This window comes from Lissotriton vulgaris, chromosome 6, assembly GCF_964263255.1.
Source record: "Lissotriton vulgaris chromosome 6, aLisVul1.2, whole genome shotgun sequence".
Taxonomy (NCBI): domain Eukaryota; kingdom Metazoa; phylum Chordata; class Amphibia; order Caudata; family Salamandridae; genus Lissotriton; species Lissotriton vulgaris.
The window spans coordinates 1,023,064,431-1,023,085,990 of NC_141694.1; the positions used below are offsets into that span (position 1 = coordinate 1,023,064,431).

The 21,560-nt window shown below is 44.6% G+C and overlaps 1 protein-coding gene across 3 annotated transcripts in view; it reads right to left on the reverse strand.

Moving 5' to 3' along the window:
• LYST (lysosomal trafficking regulator) overlaps positions 1-21,560 on the reverse strand; it is a 4,348,576-nt gene that overhangs the window by 3,875,206 nt on the left and 451,810 nt on the right. For all 3 annotated transcript variants that reach the window (XM_086927077.1, XM_086927076.1, XM_086927078.1), the window contains exon 5: positions 9,742-10,741. In XM_086927077.1, coding sequence (XP_086783203.1) covers positions 9,742-10,741 — 1,000 coding nt within the window. The remainder of the gene's footprint in view (positions 1-9,741; positions 10,742-21,560) is intronic.

Here is a 21,560-nt window from a genome sequence, read left to right on the forward strand (position 1 = left end):
ACCGGGGGCGACAACTCACACGGAAGGAATGGGAGGGGGTTTACTACAGAGCCAGGCACTCTGCCTACCACACAGGCCTTACCGAAACTATGACCAAAGTTGCCACCTACTGGTACCATACACCCGAACGGCTACATCAATGGGACCCCCGGGTTAGTGACCGCTGTTGGAGAGGGTGTGGGGAACTCGGAACATTAGAGCACCTCCTCTGGAGCTGTGACCGCCTCCAGCCTTACTGGAACTCAATCCTAGATTTGATAGACTCCCACCTAGACACTCCACTACCTAGGTTTCCGGCTTATGTCCTGCTGGGCCTTCCTAACGCTTTGATGTACCCCTTAAAATCCTGGAGAGGGAGGCTTATTGCTTCAGCATTAGGGGCAGCCGTACAGAATGTTGTAGCACATTGGAGAGCCGTCCAACCCCCACTGCAACTGGGCTGGCTACATAGGCTTTGGGCGATCCTGGGAATCGAGAAACTGTCACTGGCCAGGGCAGGGAAAGGGGCAGAATTTGCAGCGCTCTGGCGGCCGTTCCTGACCCTACTGACAGGAGAATTCCGAGAACTGAGCTGCCCCCGCTACTTGCGACTGCTGCGTCTCGCGGACACCCCGCTTCCAGAACCTAAGACACAGCCACGCAAGCGCAAAGCCCCGGCAAGCTCTACACTTGATGGCACCCACTAGAGAGGTGATCACTTATGGTCTCTGGTTTTGCTCTGTGGACAAGGAGAGGGGTGGATGTGGGAGGAGGGTAGAACGGGGGGGCTTGTTTTCTCTTTCTTTTGTTTTCTCTGTTTACTCAGGTTTCATTATCAGCGCCATCTACACCTGTATTGCATCCTTCAAGACGCGGCCGGCCCGGATGGGTTGTAGGCGGCTTGCTGTGTTAATGCTCGCAGCAGATGCACCCAATAGTCATGTGTACGCTATTGAATTGTCCCTGACCGCCTTGTGCTCGGACAGGTGCGGATGGCTGTATGAGACGCAATGTTCTCCTTTGTAGCTCAATAAAAAAGATGTAATACTAAAAGAAGCGCCCAAGCCATCCACTGAGGCATTTGTTGCCATGACAAATGTAAAATGCCCAGGATGTAAATGTAGTCGACTGAGATGTGGCTTTTGTTGGCCATCACCATAGTGCTAACCTTATGCGTTCCATTATCCTTATTCGGTCGGTTAAACTACTTAAAGTTTGTCTCTGTTGCTTGTCAAGCTTCTGTTGCGTGCAAGTTGAGTACTTTTGTTTAGGTATCTATGTTAATCGCAGCTCGTGAAGGGGCTGCGATTAACATGGATACTTAAATAAAAGCACACAATTTCCCCCCAGCCTCACTTTACTAACAAAACAATACAGCAAGTTAAAAAACACGGCGAGTGCTTTTTAGGGTAATCTGCACTGCTTGCAGAGTTGCTGTATTGTTTTGATAGTAAAGCGAAGCTGCGGGCAGATTGAGTGCTTTTGTTTAAGTATCCATGTTAGTCCCAGCTCGCAAAGGGGCTGCAACTAACATGGATACTTAAATAAAAGCACACAATCTCCCCTGCAAGGTGCTTTCGACCATGAATGTATGCAATTAATGGCCTCTACAGAGAAGGTGTAGCTCAAATGTTAGAGATGTCCCTGTATAAGCAGTGTTGTCTAATGGAAGGTCCCTACGCTTTGTACTTGGAGGTTTAGTTCAATCATGAATAGCTTTACTGCTTGCAAACGCAGAGTACTGATATGTGGCTGGTCTCTCAAGTGACTCATTGTGGAACCCAGTGCAATTGATCAAATAAAGACTTTTCATCTCTGACATGACACATGGTATGTTTTTCCGGGTAAAATGACATCAGGGGCTGTATTATACAGAGCGCACTGTCCTTATTTATGTCAGGGGAAAACAGGGACAGTATCTCTGCCCCTTGAAGCATCTCATTGTTTCTCTGTAGGAGGGTGTGGTGAGCACTTTGCAAGGCCCTTATTTTCAAGTGCGCTTTTATATTGCCCCAGATGCCTCCGTTGGCTATTTGTGCCGATTGGAATATTGAGCAGGTGGAGTCATTTGTGCAAGGTTTTCAGTGTAAACATGGCACATACATTTCCCCTCGGTGAGCCTAATGCCTCAGAACTGGGCTCCAAGCGGCCATGTGATTCAGTTCCCTTACCTGCAAGGACCGAGAGCGCTTGGAGACCAGCTAAATGTAAATCACAGACACTATAAAAACACTGGGCCGTTTCAATAATCCAGTTTCCTCTTATGCAGTCAATATCTAAGCGCTGTAATAGGCTGCAGCAGTGACATTGAGGTGACATTCAAGCTGGTCTCTTACAAATATGCACTTTCCTGACCCACTCGGATGGTAGTCTGTTTTGCATAAAGGGATTGGTGTTTACTTTTCTTTCTCTAACTTCAAGGTGAGAGAATGTATGCAAACATTTCTGCTGAGCATCCATGTAAGAGGAGAGGGTGTAGGGTTTATTTTCCTATCACAAAAAAAAAATGAACTGTGCTGATTTTTCAAAATAGATTAACTATCAGTATAGATGAAGCAATTTTTTTTATTCTAAAGTGTGCTGGAAACATATTTGAATATGATAAAAACACATCAATACACTAGGTGACGACTTATGCACACAATATTGTTTATGTTGAGTTTTACCCCATTTTGGTATAAATGTAATGCTCATTTCAATTGAAAATATGTTGTCTGTAATGGTTGCGCGCTACCACACCATGCATACTCCACTTCGCTCTATGCCCTTCCACTCTGACATGCCACTCCACTGTACAACATGCTACTCCACGCCAAGGCAGTCCACAACATGCCATGACACTCCACTCCCCTTCACACCACTTACCCCACACTACTCTACCCCACTCCACCCCAATCGATTACACTCTAATGCACCCAATCTACCTAACCCCACTTTACATTGCATGCACATTACACAGACACTGAATCATAGTGTGTAAATCAATGTATAGGAAATGTTACATCAGACAGAGGACTACAAGTTGCAGGAGTCACAAGTAATCCATACTGGCAGACAGTATAGTTTAACAGTTATTGGGCTAAGAAAAGCACACACTGAGAATTTAAAATGTAACTCCATGGTTGGGGGTTTGCTCTAATAATAAGAATTGATTTGCACCCAAGTTAAACCTTTTTGCAGAATTAGGATAATGAAAGTCTGGAGGGGAAATCCATAATGTTCTAATCTATCCCTTGCAGTTTTCATGCAGCTCTTTGATAGTTAATAGCTCACCTTTCTATATTACGATTTCAACTTCTAAACTGCAAGTAACAAAAGGGGCTCTCTGACAGAAGCAGTAATTAAATGATCTATTTACATTGCATGTAATTAGTGATCTGCATGGTTCACCTGCTTTGCATCAAGCATTTTGACCTCCTCTGCTACTTTATGAGTCAAAACTTCCACTAGACAGTAATCCGATCTCTCTGCAGCTGGTCCATCAATCTCCAGAGTTATTCAGCCAAAGTGAAGCGGAGAAGCCAACATTGATCCCAAGTTTTCTGGTATCACATTGTTCAGCCACTAAATGTACATACTTCTCCAAGTCCACTTTAACACCTCCCAAGTCCCTGACCACTACCCTGCACACATCAGTGCGGCAATCTGTCACACCACAACCAAATATTTTTAGCTCTTCGGGAAATTATTTGCGAGTATCCATGGTCTATTGTAAATGTGATTACATGCAAATGTGTGTGAATGGGATGCACATCTGCTAAAACATTGACATGGCAAAAGGTAAAGAAAATGCAGGAGAGTGGCTTGATTGTGTGGGGAGGTGCAGATAAGTTTTGCCTAATGGATGCTAATAATTTGCCTAAACTGGAATCCCAGGTAACTATTGGGTCGTTTTTCCTATTGGAGTATCTGGGCCAGTCCCATTCATTGATGTAACTCTTAGAGCCTTTCTAACCATCTTGTCTTCAATTGCAGGTTTGCAGTCTGTAAGGTATTTGGATTGGAATGGTCAGGCGTGAGTGCCCACAAAGACAAGGTAATTCTGTTTATGTTCCCCATTGGATTAGGGGGGTGCTGGGTAAATAGAATCACAATCTGCACCCCCTTTCTTTTGCAGGTTTGTGAGACCGTGCTACAAATACAGTTGTACAGGCATACGTGAGTACAGGCAGAACAGGTTTTCTTCTGTTGTAGATTTCGCAGACAGTACCCCACACATTTGAATGGGAATACTTGAGTACAAGCAGAACAAACAGTTAATTGTTTGGTAGATCTAAACTGTGGTGCATCTTGTACATTGTAGAATAACATTATACCTTACCCATGTTTTCTTCTGTTGTAGGTTTTGCAGACAGTACCCCACACATTTGAACGGGAATACGTGAGTACAAGCAAAGCAGGTAATTGTTTGGTAGAGTTAAATTGTGGTGCATCTTGTACATTCTAGTATACCAACATACCTCATCCAAGTTTTCTTCTGTTGTAGGTTTCGTAGACAGTACCCCACACATTTGAACTGGCATACGCGAGTACAAGCAGAGCAGGCAATTGTTTGGTAGAGTTCCCTTATGGTGCACATGGTATATTGCTGTATCATAAATTCACAATGTGCTATAACAATCTTTACCTCTATTGCAGGCTCTACGTACAGCGCTACATTTAAGTTTGAAAGGGCAGGGCAGTGGACAGAAAAATCCAGGTAATTATACTCTACGTTTTGCCTGCGATGCATCAGTATTATATGATAGATTGCAATCATGAGCATAGGCATCAACTTTAGCCATGTTCCTTTGTTTTGCAGGCTTTGTGGCATAGCAGTCTAAACCCAGTTATCACAAATATGTTCAAGGGCAATGCTGTACCTTCTGCAGAGTGTGATGCTTCATTACAAAGGAAGAAATGTTGCCTTGTATTCAAGGAAGAGTGGATGAAAGAAATTGTGGAGGCTGAGACACAGAAGTCACAAAGCAAGGTTTGCGTGCAACTTGGGGAACTATTTCAATACAGTCCAGACGTGGGCTTGATTTGGAAAGCATGTGCCGAAGCCAAGATTGTTGGGGACTTTTCTACAGGGAAGAAATGGAGTGATGGCTGGAAACTAGATTACCTGAAACGCCATCTAATTAGCAAAGTTCACGAATCTGCCATGGTGATATTGAAAAACAGAAGTGCTGCTGCCAGGTTTGGTGTTGGAGTGCGGACAATGCTGATAGAAATGTCAGTGACAAAGCAAATAGAATAGAAGTAGTTGAACGACAAAGATCCCTGCCTGAGGAGATAGATTCTCATCAACAATGTGTTGCTGGCAGTCAAGATGAATACTTCAATGTTATCGGTACAAGACATCCATGACCACCTAGCTTTGTATGTGAAGATACCAGTCAGCTGGAGGAGCAAGAACTAGGTCTTTAAGTTCCTTGAGGCCATCAATAGCGTGATACACAGTGAAGGTATGGCAGAACTTTTTAACACTTTGTATCACACATTGATAACTGATGAGAGCACAGATCTTTCTGTTACAAAAAAGCTCATCCTGTACTGCAAGTTCCGACCTGTAACCTCAACAGAGCACAAAACACTGTTTGGGGGCATAGTGAAGCTGTGAAAGAATTCTACACTGCCAATGAGCTGGACCTTATGAAAATGGTCATGTTTACATCCGATGGTGCGTCTGTGATGCTGGGTGAAGATAATGGTGTTGCTACTCACCGTAAACAATCCATTCCCCAACTAGTTAAGCAGCATTGTGTCGCTCATCGAGAAGAATTGGGAGTTGATGATGCCTGGAAGAGGGTTCCAATGATTAAAGAGATGGAGACTGAGAAGTTGGCCTGGCATATGATGTCCACTATTCTAGTGGGCACCTTGCACCAGTCCACTGAATGAAGTCTGGTGGCTTTCATGGCATTTCGCAATTGGTGCACTAATTTGGAATTACGAGGCTGTTCTTAAGTACTTTGAGCAAGAGAAAGTTGAAGAGAATGATCCAATTGCTAAATATTGTTATAAAAAGCTATCTGACTCAAACTATCATATTTCCATGCAGTACTTAATGACATTGAGTGAATTTGCATTTTTGTGCAAACTGTTCCCGAAAAGTTCTTTGACTACTGTTGAAGCTGTACAGTATGCAAGAGCAATGATTGGCCAAATTAAGGAACAGTATTTGGGGGACACTTATTTGGAGCAGCAATGTAAGAGATATGATGGTGTTGTACAAGGAAACTCAAGAGTTTGACAGTGGGCCTATTTTGTCTTTTGTTTCCCTTCTTTGTGAGCACATGCAAAAAAGGTTCCCTGAAGATGAACTGAAAGAATGGGCAAGTTTTGAAGTCCATGCAATAGCAAAACAATCGCATTTTGAATTTTGGGACAAAGAATATACAAAGACTTGTTGAAAAGTATAAAAATGTCTTTGTCATGGGTGATTGTGAAACACCAGAAGATGTTGTTCGACAATACAGAGACTATAAATATGTGGTGGCAGAACATGTAAAGAGTGGGTTATTTTCCACCTTTCAAGACATGGTGAATTTCACTGTACGCAATGCTGCTCAGTATAGTGTGGTGTCTCAGCTTGTTGATGTCTACGCAACATTTCAAGCATCTAGTGCAGATTGCGAACGAGGACTCAGCCTCATGAATACCATCAAGAGTAAATTGAGGAATGGAATAGAGCAAACGCATTTGGATATGCTGATGAGGACAAAGGTCTACCTCCTGAATGGGAAAGGTGACCTTGATAGAGTTTATCAGCACTGGAAAAAAGGCAAGGATCGCCGTGAGAAGCAACCCTGTCACCCATCTAGTGATGCCACTTGACATGTCTGAACTGCCCTCTCCCACAGTCCATGTTTTCCTGGATGTCACTATCTCTGGCGGGATAGCCCAACATTACTCAGTAGCTTTCACATCATATTGTAAAAAGGTTATGTAATTTTGTAACTTATTGTGTATATGTGATATTGTATAGGCTCTCAACATTTCCCCACCCAATGAACAGTGCTCCAGTTAAGAATATTTAGTAAAATCTTATGATGGTACCATCGTTGGAGTCTTGTGCTTTTCTAAACCTGAAGTGTACTTGCCTGTGTTATCAAATGATGTCATGGCGTGTTTATCCAATTTGCAAACCGGCCTTAAGACCCTTAACGCGGTGGTGTATGTGTGAAAATGCACCATCTTTACACTTTTTTAAGTAAACGTTTGGAGTGACATTTGGTGCTGCACACACGCACGGTCTGATTCCTGGCGCACATAGCCATGGTTGCAGCGCACAGAGACACTCCACTGCTGCACACAAAGGAAAAAAATTAGAGGGAACATTGCCTGTAACCCTAAAGTCAGTATTTAGGGTCACCCTGAACCTTCCTTCCTCAGATCCAGCAATGACTAGAAAAGCAGAAGGACGAGAAGCTGTGCAGAGCTAACAAGAGGACGACGCCCACTGACTTGCCCCCAGTCCTACAGGCCTGTCTCCCCTTGAACCTGCTCCTGCGAAATCCCGGCGTGTCCAGCAGCCAGCAACCTCAAAAACCTCAGAGGACCTGTCTGCATTCACTTCCCAAGCTGTTTCTCCCGTGAACACCGGACATGTTTGAACTGCAGCTTCTGGTGCCAACCAGGAACCGTGAATCCAGAATACTCTGCACCCGCTGAGCCCGGCCCGTGTTTGAGTGTACAAACACCGCAAGGAGGTCCCCCAGGCGATCCTGACCCGTGAGCCAGCGACCCCTGACCTGCCTCAAGTCTCCAGACGACACCAGAGGTCCCCCTCTACCGCGGCCAGAGCGGGTAAGAAAATCCGACGTTCAAAGGCACCCCTGCACCTGACACCCCACGGCCTTGTGTGCCCAACCCAGCGGTGCCTAACCATCCCTCTACATCCCAACTTACCCCTCCAAGTGGTGGTCACTCCCGGGAGAACCTCGTCCTCGGGCCTGCAGTTTTTCTTTGTCCTGGAGAAATCCCATTGAAATCAACAGGGCACCTGACCCCAAAACAGCACCCTGCACCCAGCTGCCCTAGCGCCACTGAGAGTGCCCCTTTGGTGCTAAATTGGTCTCTGTGGCCTGCTTGCCAGCCGCCACCAACCGAAGTCCCCCTATCCCCCTTGGATAACATTGGGCCTCACTCTGCACCCGGCTGCCCGAGTGCTGCTGAGAGTGCAACAACAGTGCCTCACTGACCCTGGGAGACTCCAGAGTCTAACCCCAGACCCTAACTCAAAAGACCGATTACTTACCTTCAAACCGATAACTCATTTTTCCTCAAAGAATAACATTGACACTTTCTCCCAAAAAGTTTTGCAGTGTCGACTTTTGAAAACTACAAATAAAACTCCTGATATTCTACAGGTGAGGAATCTGCGGTTAGAAGAATCCATCAGAAGGTAAGCTTTGAGATTGCATTTAACAAAATACCTATCTAAAGTCTGTAATTTGTGGGCCAGCGCCCTTCTCGACCAACGACAAATGATCTTCTTGTATACTATCTCCTCCTTCCTCTCTTTTTTTTCCCTCTCTTATTCTCTTTCTCTCCCCTTTTCATTCACTCTTATAGCAAGGCAGTGGAAAGGGGGACAGCCAAACATAAATACCACTTACCTGTATCCTTGACAAGGACAGCCAGTTTGGGCTGTTACCCTGTAATGGTAAAGCGATGATAACTATGTATAACATTTTTTAATAAAATACTTTGAAATTAAAAAAAAGTAAAAAATAAAGTCTGTCATTTAATGGGATAATGATGTACTGTTAAAAGATCTACTGGTTTTAGCAAATGCTTTTCACAATAAATAAGATAGGTCTGCTGCTTTTGTTGTAACGTTCCATAAGCCGATCAGACCCATCGCATTGGATTCAACTTTTCCCAGTGCACCAATCAGGCCTACAGCTTGCTATCACAACCAACTCAGGCCTACTGTTTTAAGCACAAGCTTTCCCACAATTCAAACATCAGGCACACAATTACAAGTTTCAAAAGGTATACAAATTGACAGTTGGCTAAGCAAAATATTCTCTACTAAGATGGCCGAACAAGGATTCTCAAAGAGCAATGCTCATATACCCACAGTTTGACACACCAAAACCGTTGCCTACTACTGTAATACGAGATTCCATGCAACATCCTTCTCTACAGGCTTTAATACAGACTAACAACAATCCACCCTGAAATACACTTACGTAAGCATAAGCTTTTCACAAACATTCCAGGCCTACTGCCTTTATCTTAATATTTCATAATAAACAGATCAGGCCAATAGCCATGATCAATGGCTTGCCCCTGTAACCAATGCAGCCCAGCTTTTCCACAAGCCAAAAAGTGCAATAGAAGCACTCTATTCAGTGGAAGCACACATCTTCATCCCATTGCAGTCCTGTACTCTGGGGATCCAACATGTGGGGGGAATTTAAGACCCGCACTCAGTAGTACTCTGAAAGCTCATATTGACACCTAGGTCTACAACAGCTGCGTTGTCAAGCCAGCCCTAAAATGGGTCCTTTAAAATTGTTTTGGCGAGAACTTCAGACTATGTACATGAGTGATACCTCCCCTCCTGTATGAGCAATCAGGTTTGCGTTTAGCTCTATGCTACCACTATGCAGAGGTTGTAATTACTAGAACATATTTAGGCTAGGTGGAACATTTATACCTGCAAGGACTTTTGATGCCTGCGTTTCACCCAATGTTTACACAAAGCGGTTAAAATAAACAGCATTTAAAAAAAATAAAATATATATATATATATATATATAGTACCTGAAGAGACCGTTCTGCAGCCACCTTTTGTTGATTTGTATTTGCACTGTGAAGACCAATTGCCAATAGACTTTCTAATAATCTTATGCTTTGAAGTGAGCCATCAGCCTCCATTTTCAAAGTGCTATCATTTTTTTGCGGTTCAGATTCATCCATTGAAAAGCGTTCCACAGCTGATAAATGGCTAGAAGAGGAGCTGAATAGATCAAGTTGTTCCGATGTTGCTGTGGTTTGGTCTGAACCACTGAGTCCGTTAGATTGTAATAAATCTTCATTTTTTAAGTCATAAGTGCTAGTATTTAAAACAGACTCACTGCAAGACTTTTCATGTAGCGTTTTCTTTTCAATAACCAAAGGAGGACGTTTTTCACTGTGGTTTTCTCTAGGTGAGGCTAATTGCTCTATAATCATGAAAATTAACCGGTGGCATATGTCAACCCCACCAAGCCTATGAAACTGTTTCTGGAACACTGCACTTAGCAAATACATCCTTTGGCACACAGCCCAAATGTCTACAGCTCTTCGAATTTGTTCTTGGGATGGCAACATTAGGCTTTCCAGAGACAAATGGGGCAATTTAGGACTCAAATGATCACTAGCTGTGCTATCGTAGCCTGAAGTATCTTCTGAATCATGAGCAGATTCTCGGTCAAAATAAGCTTCTTTGCTCACACATAAAAAGGCCAAACAAAGAAATATGTTTATTACATGCACTTGCACTTCTTGGTTTGTATGTTTTTTTTTCTTTGCATAATCTTCTTTCAGACTAGCATAAAAACTGATTAGACTTTCTTGAGTTTCAGAAGATGTTTTCTGGTTGTCAGCAGTGAGATTTAACAAAGATTCCTGTTCAGTGTCTTCGTTCTGTTCTGCACACTCTCCCAGGCACAATATCAGAGACTCAAATACTTTGAGCGAATGATATCGAAGGGAATCTAAATAATTCAACTCAGTCATTTGATTTACTCCGTTGTAGTTTAAAAACAGGTCTCGTATAACCCTTTAGAAAAAGATAGAAAACAATTAGTAATTTGATGGAAATAAATTAGAAAAGTCAAACAAAACTAACAGAATATACACAACTTAGAATCATAATCACAGTAAATAAAAAAATAAAAAACTGTTTAGTGAACATCATTTGTTCCCAACATCTTAAAGTGTTTAACAGAAAATATTTGATTAGTATATAAGTCAGAAAGATTTGACAGGAATCCTTGAAACTTTATCTTGTTCCTTCTTACTGGGGATACATCTACCAAGAGGACCACATATATGCAAATCAGTGCAACTGCTCTCTAAAAATATCTGTGAAGCAAGGTACGCTAAGATACCCCCTAACTACATGAAATAGCAAGCATAATTATGTGTGACTAACTCTGTAGGCTTCACAAGTGAAATGATGTTTGAGCACCAAGGTACAACTTTGCAAGATGACATCATCTGGCTACATTTTACCATAATGCAGGTTAAAATTAAAATTCAAAGATGCATGCCCAGGCGCAGTAGCCATCTTGGTTATGATCTGAAAGCGTAGAAAAAAAAATTGTGACCATCACGCATGCGCACACATGGGCTGTCATCGTGGAATGGTTTCAAACCACTGAGGATGGCTGCATGCAGATACAGTAGTGGGTGGCGCTTAGAGTCCACGAGGGCAGAGAAGGAAGCAGGTGCTGGGAGGCCCCAATTTTTAGGTTTCGTCTATAAGGCAGCTCAAGCTATTTGTCTGCTAAAAGAGATTTTCCACTTACAGTGGGCTTAAAGACCGTTCATTGATTACCATTGGTTGGCTTTATGGTTACTCATTTGCTGCCTTTTTATTAATTGGCTTGTGTGAGCTTTCCTTCATCTTTTTTGTATTGGTCTCTTCCCGAAGTGTGGCATTATTACTTATGTACTTCCCCTGCTCCCTTAACGCACTACTTTTTTCTTTTTGATTAAGCACTCCATGAGAGTGCATTACCTCCTTGTCAGTCTTCCTCGCCACAGTAATCACTAATGAGAATCCTGCTCCCACAGAAACTCCAAGCAAAGTTAACATACTAGTCTCCCTATCCCTCCAACATGGCCCCAAGTGGCAACCACCAATCACATAAAAGGATACAAGTTCCACAGCACGACCTGTTTTTTTGTTTCTGCACTACTCCGAGTGCTGTTCCTGTTTATTCAGGTGAGTTGGGGGCTGCGGTCCTGCTTTGGCGGACTCTTGGGCCCCATTCTGATGGGGGTGGAGTTTGTTTTCACGCTTGTATTGCCTGTTTCACTCCCCCCTTGGTTGGCGCTTAGGGCGTTTTCCCTGACCTGCTCTAGCGGACACTGGGAGTTGCTGTGCCTGTCTTTTGTTTGTACTATCGGGGGGGGGGGTGGTGAGGGAGGGGGCGGGTGTTTCTCATGCGGGTTCCCTTCCTTCCACATGCTTGTTTCTTTTTACTGTACTGCCGAGTCACTGTATTTGGGGGGGTGGGGGGGCTGGTGAGTTGCATACGGGTTCCCCTCCTCCCTCCTGCATGCTTCTTTTGGCTGTCCTACCGAGTCCTGCTTTAGCGGACTCGGAGTGTCTTCATTGTTTTCATGCCTATGCAGGGGGGGGTGAGGGCTGGCGGTTCGCTAGACGCCGGTTCCCTCCCTCCCACGTACATGTTTGTTTTGAATGTACTGCAGAGTCCTGCTTAAGCGGACTCTGCGTGCCTTGCTTCTTTTCGTACATCCCGGTGGTGCTGGTGAGTTGCAATGGAGGCTCCCCCCTTCCTCGAGGTTGTCCGCTTCCGCGTCTCCAGCGGCTGAGCTCGGTGGGCTCGTTTGCCGGCCAGAGTGGGGGCGTGGCTTCATACCATCTTGCTTTTGTTTAGCGCGCGGTTTGCTGTGCGCCTTCTGGCGGATAGTGGAGGTGTTGTGCTTGTATATGGTCACTTCTTGACTTGCTTGTTAGTATGTGGGTATTTCCCCCTCTAACGATTTGGAGGGTTGACATCCTGACTCTGGCTTCTGTAATGATTTTCATGGGCGGCCGATGGCCGGCCTGGGACGTTTTCCTTATGGTACGTGCCTTGATGTGGGGGGCAGCAGTCCTGCTTTTGCGGACTCTTGAGCTCCGTTTTGGGGGATGCAGTGTCGTTTGTTTTGTTTTTATCCCCCCTTGTTGTGCACTCTATGCATCTTCCCCAGTCCTGCTTTAGCTGACTAGCGGGGTCTTGCTTTCAGTGCCGGTTCTGTTTCTGCTGCTGACACCGAGTCTTGCCTTTGCAGTCTCGGCGTCTTGTCTGGGGGCCTGATATGGTTACTCGTGTTGCCACGTCCTGCTCTAGCGGACTCTGCATGTTTCTTGGTGCCTCCTGATGCCGCCATTGTGCTTGTAGCAGTCCCGGCGTGTTTTCCGGGGTGCCTGCCCGCCCTCCCGGACCAGGGTTCGAATCCTGCCTGTTCTGTGATGCTTTTTCGCAAGTCCACTGTGCATTTCCCTGCACGCTTTCCTGTTTGTGGCCAAAGCATTTGGTTTCCCGCTCTTGGTCATTTTTTATGGCAGGCAGGTGGGGGGGGGGGGGGGGGGGCTGCATTTGCTCGCAGTTTGTGTCCGCTTCTGATACTGCATGTATTTTTGTAGCGCTTGCCTCGCGGGTGCTTGTCGGTTTGGTATTTCCCTCCACTTGTGCTTCTGCATACGCTGTGTTATTGGCTTCCCTCCGGATCAAGATGGTGGCTCACAGTGTTCTCTACTCCTGACTTCCCCTCTCGTTTTGCATGTTTCTGCCCTGCTTTAGCGGACTTGATGTTCACTGCTTTCGGGACCCCCTGTTTTGCTCGCATGGGAGGGGGTTTGTCTGCGGGTTTGTGGTTGCCTGGTTCTATCACCGTTTCGTCACAGTTTGGACTTCTGCTTTGTATGTCGCGGAGCTGTTTGGTGTTAATTCGTTTAACGCTCTTCCTTTTCATGTCCTTTATTTGCTGCGCTTCCTGGGGTCCTACGGTGTCATGCCTGCAGCGTGCAGCTCCCGGACTGGGGCTCTTTCTCTGGTTTCCATGGTGTTGGTACGCTTTTGGGGTGCTCCTACTTACCCTGATGGGTAAACTGTCAAAATATCGAGTAAAAAATATCGAATGGACATAATATCGAGTTTAAAATATAGAATGGACAAAATATCGAATGGACAGAATATAGACATCAAAAATATCGTTTTTAAGGTAAGTAATGTAATATCGAATGTTAAAAATATAGAAAGTTAAAATACTGAAGTATATCTCCACTGAGGACACCATCCGCCTGATGCACTCCATCCACTCAGGATCCCCCACTGACCCCTGCCCTCACCACATCTTCAACAAAGCAGACTCCATCATAGCACCACACCTTCGAGACGTCATCAACTGCTCCCTCAACTCCGCCACCTTCCAGGAAAGCTGGAAAAACGCAGAACTCAGTGCCCTTCTGAAAAAACCCACAGCGGACCCTACCGAACTCAAAAACTACCGCCCCATCTCGCTCCTTCCATTCCCAGCCAAAGTCATAGAGAAAGCTGTCAACAACCAGCTCGCCGCCTTCCTCGAAACAAACAAATCCCTCGACTCGTCACAGTCCGGCTTCCGAGCCAAACACAGCACGGAGACCGCCCTCATCGCAGCAACAGACGACATTCGAACTCTCCTGGACAATGGAGACACAGTCGCCCTCATCCTCCTCGACCTCTCCGCAGCCTTCGACACAGTCTGCCATAGCACCCTTCTACAGCGCCTCAGAAACAACGGAATACAAGGAAAAGCACTGGAATGGATCACCTTGTTCCTTACCGGAAGAACCCAGAGAGTCCGCCTCCCACCATTCAAATCAGAGGCCACTGAAGTCATCTGCGGCGTACCCCAGGGGTCCTCACTCAGCCCCACCCTCTTCAACGTATACATGAGCCCCCTCGCGGCCATCGCACGCCAACACAACCTCAACATCATCTCCTACGCGGATGACACTCAACTGATCCTATCACTCACCAAAGACCCTAACACCGCCAAAACTAACCTACATGAAGGAATGAAATAAGTAGCCGAGTGGATGAAACATAGCCGTCTGAAACTGAACTCAGACAAAACAGAAGTCCTTATCTTAGGTACCCCCCCCTCCGCCTGGGACGACTCTTGGTGGTCAGAGGCCCTTGGAAAAGCACCCATCCCGACGGACCACGCACGGAACCTGGGCGTCATCCTGGACTCCTCACTCTCTATGAACAGACAAGTAAACGCCGTTTCATCATCTTGCTTCAACATTCTTCGCATGCTCAAAAAAACATTTCGCTGGATCCCCACCGAAACCAGAAAAACGGTCACCCATGCACTGGTTACAAGCCGCCTGGACTACGGAAACACCCTATACGCCGGTATCACCGCTAAACTCCAGAATAAACTCCAACGCATCCAGAACGCATCAGCCAGACTCATACTAGACATCCCGCGTAAAGACCACATCTCTAGTCACCTGAAAAACCTCCACTGGCTCCCCGTCAATAAGAGGATCACTTTCCGACTCCTAACCCACGCACACAAAGCACTTTATGAAATTGGACCCGAATGCCTCAACACACGTCTTTCCTTCTACACCCCTCCCGTCAGCTACGATCCTCCAACCAAGCCCTTGCTACCGTACCTCGCATCAATAAAACCACCATGGGAGGTAGATCCTTTTCCTACCTCGCAGCTAAAACCTGGAACTCACTTCCCACTCACCTCCGTCTCACTCAGAACCATCTAGCATTCAGAAAGCAACTTAAAACTTGGATATTCGACAAATAACTCCCCACCCTTCTTCAAGCGCTTTGAGACCCTCCGGGTATGTAGCGCGCTATATAAATCTTTTTGACTTGACTTGACTATAATATTGGTTATTAAAATTATCGAATTTTTAATAATATCGAATTTTTTATAGTGTTTATTATGTTATTATATGTGTGAAAAGTGAGTATTTATGTTATAATTTATTTTAATTAATTAATTTCGTTTTTTTAATTTTTGCGTAATTTAATTCTGTAGCGGGTTGTGGGTTTATAGGGGAATAGGGTGGGAAGTAATTTAATTATAATTAATTAAATATGTTAATTTATTTATTGGTATTCATTTTTAATTAATAGTTAATTTATAATTGGCAATTAATTAAATTTTAATTGGCAATTCATTTTTAATAATTGATTAATTGCTAATTAGGTAAATTTTACTAATTTATTTTCTGCAGCGGGTTGTGGGTTTATAGGGGAATTGGGTGGGAAGTAATTTATTTATAATTAATTAAATATGTAAAATTATTTATTGGTATTTAGAATTGTTAATTAATTTTGTATGGGTAATTAATTACATTTTATTTGCCAAATAATTTTATTTAATTGATTAATTGCTAATTATGTTAATTTTACTAATTTATTTTCTGTAGTGGGTTGTGGGTTTATAGGGGAATAGGGTGGGAAGTAATTTATTTATAATTAATTAAATCAATTTATTTAATTGTATTTAATTTGAATTGTTAATTAATTTTAATTTGTAATTAATAGGTAACTAATTGTAATTAATTGTAATTTGTAATTTTAATTGATTTATTATATTATATTAAATTGGTAATTACTTTTAAATAATTTATTTTTTTTCACAACTAAATTTTTTGAGCAGTCAAAGCAAGGGAAAATGTGGCTCCCCACAAGCAGGAGATCGCCACCAACAGTCATGGCACAGAGTATTACATAAGCAGAAATGTCTTATCAATAGAGAGTAAACAGCCCAATAAGAACAACCCCGCCACCCCCCCATACCCTACCAACTCCCCTACCCCACTACCCCCCAAACCCCCCCCCCCCCCACGCACGTGTGCAAAATACAGCAAGCAAGTCAAGGGTGCGGTGTGATAGGCATGCCACAGATTTCAGGCTTTAAATAATGTTTTACAGATATTAATTTATCTTTTTTTAAATAATATATGAAGTATTTACTTTCCCTACTGTTGCACTCTCTGGAGTGGGAATAGTAATTTTAACCCCCACGCTATCCAACGCTTTCCCTACTGTTGCACTCTTTGGAGTGGGAATAGTAGTTTTTACCCCTACGCTACCCAACGCTTTCCCTACTGTTGCACCCACTGGAGTAGGAATAGTAATTTTCACCCCTACGCTATCCAACGCTTTCCCTACTGTTGCACTCTTTGGAGTGGGAATAGTAATTTTAACCCCTACGCTATCCAATGCTTTCCCTACTGTTGCACTCTTTGGAGTGGGAATAATAATTTTTACCCCTACGCTATCCAACGCTTTCCCTACTGTTGCACTCTTTGGAGTGGGAATAGTAATTTTAACCCCTACGCTATCCAATGCTTTCCCTACTGTTGCACTCTTTGGAGTGGGAATAGTAATTTTTACCCCTACGCTATCCAACGCTTTCCCTACTGTTGCACTCTTTGGAGTGGGAATAGTAATTTTAACCCCTACGCTATCCAACGCTTTCCCTACTGTTGCACTCTTTGGAGTGGGAATAGTAATTTTAACCCCTACGCTATCCAACGTTTTCCCTACTGTTGCACTCTTTGGAGTGGGAATAGTAATTTTTACTCCTACGCTATCCAACGCTTTCCCTACTGTTGCACCCACTGGAGTAGGAATAGTAATTTTTACCTCTACGCTATCCAACGCTTTCACTACTGTTGCACTCTTTGGAGTGGGAATAGTAATTTTTACCCCTACGCTATCCAACGCTTTCCCTACTGTTGCACCCACTGGAGTGGGAATAGTAATTTATACCCCTACGCTATCCAACGCTTTCCCTACTGTTGCACTCACTGGAGTGGGAATAGTACTTTTTACCCCTACGCTATCCAACGCTTTCCCTACAGTTGCACTCACTGGAGTGGGAATAGTACTTTTTACCCCTACGCTATCCAACGCTTTCCCTACAGTTGCACTCTTTGGAGTTGGAATAGTAATTTTTACCGCTACGCTATCCAACGCTTTCCCTACTGTTGCACTCATTGGAGTGGGAATAGTAATTTTAACACTCTTGCTATTCTACGGTAACAATATTGTATATTTATTAATAATATTATGTTAATATATATATATATATATGTTTTAACAAATAAAATGTTATTTTTTTATAACTTCAATTAATTATTTAATAATCTTAAGGTTATTTAAGTATTTTTAAGTATATTTTAGTTATTTATATTTAATATTTTTTAAATTTTATATTCATTTTAATAAATTCAATATTTTTACAAAGTACATATTTTTAAACGATATTTTTGATTCGATATTTTGGTACTTACCTGTTTGTAGATAGGACATCGATATTTTGGTAGTCGATATTTTAGAGTCGATATTTTAAATGCCTATATTTTTGTAGTAGATATTATGTCAGTGATCCCCCTGATGTTGTTGCTGGCCATTCTTTTTCCGCGGCCTTGGAGGGTTCTTCTGGTTCTCTGGACTCAGTCCCTTGCCTTGCGTGTTTCAGCAGATGTTAGTTCCTGCAGTGAAGGCTGATTTGCATGTTCGGGAATCGCTTCCCCCTCCCGTGTGGGCCAGCTATGTTCCGGGTCCTTCCCGTGTCACGTGAGGGTGGAGGTTGTGGACCTGCATGGTCTTTTTATGCTGGGGTCGGATCTTGGGGTTGTTCTTCAATGCTACCGTTCCTTCCTGTTGTTTCCTGGGCCATGATGGACTTCCCCTGGTTTCTGTTTTGGATGGTGGGATGTCTCACGGAGGCCTATGTCCAGTGTTGGATCTGCCTTGGTTGGATTGCTGTTTTGGTTCCATCACATACCAGTTGGTGTCCTTCGAGGTGTTCCTCCCTCTGCTCATTCTTTGGGCTTATGGATTTCTTCGGTTTGCGGGATGCTTCTCTCCATACCCCTGTCCTTTTGGCCTCTCGTATTGGTTTGCCTTTTGGCCTGTGTTCCTCCCCTCGTGTCTTTGCTGAGGTTCTGGCGCCTCAGATGCTTCCCGATTCCTTCTCTTGATCGGATGTACATTGGGGCTCTCTTGGGATGCTGTTGGGTTTGGTGTTCGGGCATCGTACACTGAATTTGCCACTGGTGTCTGTTTTCGGTCCCTGGTGTCGGGGACGTGCCCTCCAGTGAGACTTTGGTTGGGGGTTCGGGTTTTCTGTCCGCCTGCCGGTGGTGCCTTGGGCTCCTCTCCCTTTGTCTCTTATGATGAGTTGTCTTGTTTTTCTCATTGACGCCCCTTTGGTCTGGATTTCGATTTGTGAGTTCCTGTGCCTGCCCTGGTGAGGGTGGTTCTGTGTTGGTGGCTGGATGTTGGTCATCTGTTCCGATGTCGTCCGTTTCTGTTTGTTCCCTCTCGGACGGTCACTACGCGTGTCTGTCTGTGGCCTTGGGGGGCTTTTTCTGGATGGCTCTTTTAAGCGGACTGGTGGTCGGTGGCTCCGCCTTCTTGCTCCCCGTTGCAGGGGGCTGATGGCTGTTCAGTTGGGTCGCTGGACGTTTACCGGCCTTACTGGCGGTTCGCCGTGTTGGTGTCCGGGCAGACTCATGTTTTGCTTCCCTCTGTAGGGAGGGTTACGTTGTTAGTTCCCTCAGTTTCCTCCGACTCCTTTGTTCCAGGCCGGGGTCATGGTTGGCCTCACTGTCTGCGGTTTCTCTCCTGCACTGAGGGAGTGCAGGAGACTGGCTGTCTGTGTGGATTCTTCCCTCCGTGGGATCTTTTTGTCTGCTACAGATGGTATTCCTGCCATTGTTGTGGTGTTTTGAATACCGGATGGTGGTCTTGTTTGCTTCTTCGGTCCTTGACACGTTCGGTTGTTTCTCCTCTTTTATGTCTTTTCCGTGGGCTTGGAGGTGGATGTGTTGTCCTTCCGGTGGCCGAGGGGCCTGTTGTCCGCCTTCCTCTGGTTACCCTGCTTCCGGCACTTGTGCTGGGGTTTGGGTGCGTTGGGGCTTTGGTGCCTCTGGTGGTTCCGGGTTCACTTCGCCCCCGTGGTTTCCTCGGTTGTTGTTGGCGGTGTTGCGTACGGGTTGGGCGTTGCCGTTACTTTCGTATCCATTATTGGACCCTCTGGTTCCTCTTCCAGGGTTCCAGTCCGTGTTCCTTCTGGATTGGCTCTTGTGCAGTGTTCCCTGTTCCTGGATGATTGTTCATTGGAGTTGCGGGCCTTGTTCCACTGTGGGGGTGCCCCTCTGCTTTGTGGTCTTTCGCTGCGCTTTGGGTCTCCTTTGCTATTGGGGTCTGCACTATGATTTGACTCCTGGTTGGGTCCTGGATATTTTTTGGGGGGGGTCAGTGTTGGTTGGGCTTGGCCCTTTCTACCCTCTATGTTTGGGGGGGCTACCGCTGGAGCTTTTTCTTGGTATCCCTTTTGTGTCTGTGGGGCCTTTTTGAGGCTCGTCTTTGGCGTCTCTGGTCCTTCTACCCCCTTGTCCTGGGTTGTCTCCTCCCTGTGGGACCTTCCTTTGGTGCATTGCACGGGATTCCATTGGTCAGTTGGAGTACGGGGACGTGCTGTTTTTGGAAGGTATCGGTGCTCTTGCGTGCTCTTCCTTCTTTTGTGCCTGCTTGTGCTCTTCTTAAATCTGTCAGCGGGGGTGTTGCTTCAGGTTGACTCCTTTGCACATTTTTGGTTGTGTAGCGTGCCTTGATGTATTCTTGGTCTTGCACGGCTGCTTTTTCTGTGGTGGTCTCTTGTTTGTCATTTTGACTGCTCCGTAGGGGTCTGTTGCCATCTCTTCCGCTCTCATCCGGTGGTTTTGGGTGGCTCTCCTTTTGGTGCCTGTTTCAGTTGGTGGTTCCCTCTCGTTCGTTTTGGGGGCGTTCTGGTTTGTTGCGGTTTATTGGTCCGCCTTTCCGGTTGTTTCCATGGGTGTTTGGCTGGTTGACCTCTTGATCTTCCCCTTGTGCCTTCTTTTCTCGTTACCGGCTTGGGATTGGTGCTTCTGTTGCCATTGACTCTTTGGTTCTGTACTCAGTGGTTTCTTGGGGTGTATCTCTCTCCTTCGTTGTCACTGTTTTTTGTTGTGCTTCCTTCCGTGTGTGGGCTGTGTTTCCTATCCATGAAGCTGATATTGCTTTGGTATCTGCTCATTAGTGATTACTGTGGCGAGGAAGACTGACGAGGAGGTAATGCCCCGGTAACTTACCAGTAATCTTCATTACTCTGAGTCCTAGTCTTCCTCTCCTGCACGTTTGCTGTGAGGGTAGTTAGTTTGTGCCCTTGGCTGTTGGACACTTATTTCTATATATTTCGTTTCTTCCCTGTTTATTTCTTCCTGTTTATCCACTGGTCTGTCCTGGCTATCTTATTCTTTTGATAATGGTGATATTCTACTCTATCCTTTTTCCTTATTCTGTTTGGAGGTTACCTTCATGGATAAGATTAAAGCCTTTGGGTTTACAGACGAGGAATTCTCTAGACTTAGTGGGCAGAGTATTTCGATTGATCGCCCTTTCACTCTTAACAAAACAGATAATGACGAATGGTTCAAACTTTTGAACCTTAAAAAGAAAGCAAGAAGAAAAGAATCACACGCTCAGTTCATACTAGCTTATTTGAAGGCTGGGGTTATCCTGAATGGACTTCGAGTAAGAAACATTCCAGGACTTTTCATTGAAATAAAAAAATTCCTAGAAAGATGGTCACTCATTGCCAACCGCTGTTCTAGGGATCTTATGATTCTTATTATAGAATCTGCGTGGGAAGTTGTAGATACACTCCTTAAAGAAATAGCAGAGATAGAGGAAACATTGAGGAAAAAAAACTCAGAGGAAGCTAAAAGGAAACTAGACGAAGTTAATTTGGAACTTCGCTCCTTTAGCGATTATCTTGTAAAGAAAAAAACTGAAAAACTAAAA